Consider the following 3,282-nt stretch of genomic DNA (forward strand, 5'->3'; position numbering starts at 1 on the left):
CCTGCCCTGAAGGTTTCTGGCCATCAGGCTGGAGCTGAGGGGGTTGGGCAGGTGCCTGAGGAGGGGGTAGAACAAGGGTTGTGTCCAACTGTGCCAGGAGGGCTGTGCTGGGCAAGGATGAGGAGGCTGCAGTGGCACTGGGGAGGGGAGAGGAGCAGCTGGAGAGACCTTGTGCCTGCCCACGCTGGGCAGGAGCTGCCCCAGGATGGCAGCTCTGAAGCACTCCCAGGATGTCCCTGGGAACAGGAGGGGAAGACTGGATCTGAAAATGGAACCTGGAAAGCAGAGAGCAGGAGTGTCATGGTGACACTGCAGGAGAGTTCCAGCCCTGGAGCAAGGTCACAGAAGGTGTGACCCAGTACATGTAGTGCCCTCAGAAGATCCCACAGCATCCTGGAGATGCTGGAAGGGAGCCCAGCTCTGCTTCACAAGTTCCCAGGGCCTGTCCCTGCCTGTGCTCCAAGGACTTCCACCCCCCAGGACTGTGCTCAGAGAGCACTCAGGCCTTACAGCGAGAAAGGGGCTCAGGAGGACAGTGTGGAAGTGGCAAGAGAGCAGCTCTGGAAAGACCAAACACTGCTGCTCCCTAGCAGTGCTGCTGGGCTGGGATTATTGTCCCCTTCCTGTTTGCAAATACACCCTGTCCTGCAGTGTGCTGTCCTTTAGGAACATCTGAGAAGAAGGGTCTTGGACAAAGAAGGCACTGCAGGGTCCTTTATTTTGTTGAAATACTTAGAGAGAACAGTTCATCATTTATACATGTCTGGGTCAAATTCAATGTGTAGACACTAAATTAGAAGACAGATGCATAATAATATTTAATTGCAGAGAAAATTATTACAAAGAAAACCCCATGACCTCCTCGAAAAACCTGAGCAGGAAGGTTGGGCCATTAAGGAGTCCCATTCTGAATGCAATGCACCAAAAAACAGGCACTTTATTGCTCCTGAGAAGCATCCAGTCATCATTTTCCTCAGGGCATCCTTGAGCTCCTGGTTCCTCAGGCTGTAGATGAGGGGGTTCAGTGCTGGAGGTACCACTGAGTACAGAACTGACAGGGCCAGATCCAGGGATGGGGAGGAGATGGAGGGGGGCTTCAGGTAGGCAAATATGGCAGTGCTGACAAACAGGGAGACCACGGCCAGGTGAGGGAGGCAGGTGGAAAAGGCTTTGTGCCGTCCCTGCTGAGAGGGGATCCTCAGCACAGCCCTGAAGATCTGCACATAGGAGAAAACAATGAAAATGAAACAACCAAATACTAAACAGACACTAACCACAATGAGCCCAATTTCCCTGAGGTAGCCTGAGTGTGAGCAGGAGAGCTTGAGGATGGGGGGGAGTTCACAGAAGAACTGGTCCAGGGCATTGCCCTGGCACAGGGGCAGGGAAAATGTATTGGCTGTGTGCAGCAGAGAATAGAGAAAGCCAGTGGCCCAGGCAGCTGCTGCCATGTGGGCACAAGCTCTGCTGCCCAGGAGGGTCCCGTAGTGCAGGGGTTTGCAGATGGCAACGTAGCGGTCGTAGCACATGATGGTGAGGAGGGAAAACTCTGCTGACATGAAGAACAGAAAGAAAAAGGCCTGTGCAGCACATCCCATGTAGGAGATGGTTGTGGTGCCCCAGACGGAATTGTGCATGGCTTTGGGGACAGTGGTGCAGATGCAGCCCAGGTCTGTGAGGGAGAGGTGGAGCAGGAAGAAGCCCATGGGGGTGTGCAGGTGGTGGTCACAGGTTACGGCGCTGAGGATGAGGCCGTTGGCCAGGAGGGCAGCCAGGGAGATGGCCAGGAAGAGCCAGAAGTGCAGGAGCTGCAGCTCCCGCCTGTCTGCAAATGCCAGGAGGAGGAACTGGGTGAGGGAGCTGCTGTTGGGCATTTGCTGCCTCTGGGTTTTTGTTTCCAACACAGGAGAAGACAGTAAGAGGTCAGTTAGTGTGGAGGTATCTAAACAAAGTCAAAGCTGTATTCTACAGACACTCCCCATGACACACCCAGACAGCCTTTTGATTTCCTAGGAGATCTTCCTTCAGCTCCAGTGCTGGGTCCCTACTGAACAGCATTTTCTCTGTTTTAGCATCACTGTGCTTCTGTACAGGGGTTTCACATAACAAGGAGATGTTTAGGGACAGGTTTCCAACCTGGAGGGAAATTCACATCTTGGAAGGAAACCTCAGGGAGACAGCCAAGTGTCCTTATGATGGCATTTGATTTAAGCAGACTCAGCTCCTTCCCCAGCACCACAGGCTGCACTGGTAGGGGTCATATTCCGTTTGCAGGTGCAAAAATGACATCTCAGACTAGTCCTGATGGGTCTAGCAGAGGTGATGCTGGTGCTGCCCACAGGCAGAGCAGTGGCTGAAAGCACATTAGGAAGCTCAGATAGACCTACTGAGCACTCACAGTTCAGATGTCTCAGGGACCTGTCAAAATTAATACTTTCTTAATGATTTATTCCTCCCATTCCTCAAGAGTAGGAAACTGGAAACACAATCTCAGGAAATTTCTTTAACCTTATAAAAATCGTTGTCTTGGAAATATTCTGAGAGGGAGCTGAAGCTCTGAGCATGTCCTCCTCCTCTGCACTCCAGATACTCTCAGAGTTGCACTTACAGAATCTGTAGTTGGTGGGCAGTGCCAGCTTTCCCAGATGCCTCCAAAAGCTGCAGTCCCATTGCCCTGCATGACCAGACTTCCTGTGCCAAGATCTGTTAAAAATTCTCCCCCAGTGAGGTCTCAGCATCTTTCTACATCTGACAGCCTTTAACTTCTCTCTGTCTCACTCCCCTGCCCTGGGTGCTGCAGACAGTGCCCTCAGCCCTGCTGGGCTGTGCAGAGGAGCTGCTCACCAGCAGAACTGTCTCTTTGAAGCTCTTCTTGCTTGCCAGGAGCTCCCTGTGTGCCAGGAGCCTGGCCCAGCTCAGCAGCACAGCAACAGCCCCAGGCATTTCATGACCCTCGGGGGACATTGAGGTTGTTTACATGAGACTCAGTCCCTGAGAGGAAGTTCAAACAACTTTTCAAGAAGTCAAAGTGAGATTGAAACACTAAAGTTTCTTATAGTGCTAATGAGTATCATTGAGGGACACAACTGAGAACGTGTCCCCAGGTTCCAGTTAGAGCAGAAAACTGCAGACAGTGATGACAAGGATGGACAAGCAAGGGAAAGGTGGCTCTGATGCTGAGGAAACATTGACTTCCTTCCTTAATCTAACAGGTCAAACCCTGACCCCCAGCCTCTGGGAAGTCAGATCCTGTCCCTGCCTCATTCCTCAGGGCTCTTCTTG

General features: G+C 52.1%; 1 protein-coding gene across 1 annotated transcript; it reads right to left on the bottom strand.

Moving 5' to 3' along the window:
• Nucleotides 1–837: 837 nt before the first annotated feature.
• On the bottom strand, nt 838–1,874 carry LOC127475034 (olfactory receptor 14J1-like). The gene is made up of 2 exons (XM_051796335.1): nt 937–1,874; nt 838–871 (listed from the first exon to the last, which is right to left on the bottom strand). Exons 1-2 carry the CDS (start codon nt 1,872–1,874, stop codon nt 838–840), a joined length of 972 nt encoding a protein of 323 aa, XP_051652295.1.
• Between the last annotated feature and the right edge of the window lie 1,408 nt (nt 1,875–3,282).

Source organism: Manacus candei, unplaced genomic scaffold (assembly GCF_025592945.1).
Source record: "Manacus candei isolate 608988 ecotype Guabito, Panama unplaced genomic scaffold, ASM2559294v1 h1tg000045l, whole genome shotgun sequence".
Lineage (NCBI taxonomy): Eukaryota > Metazoa > Chordata > Aves > Passeriformes > Pipridae > Manacus > Manacus candei.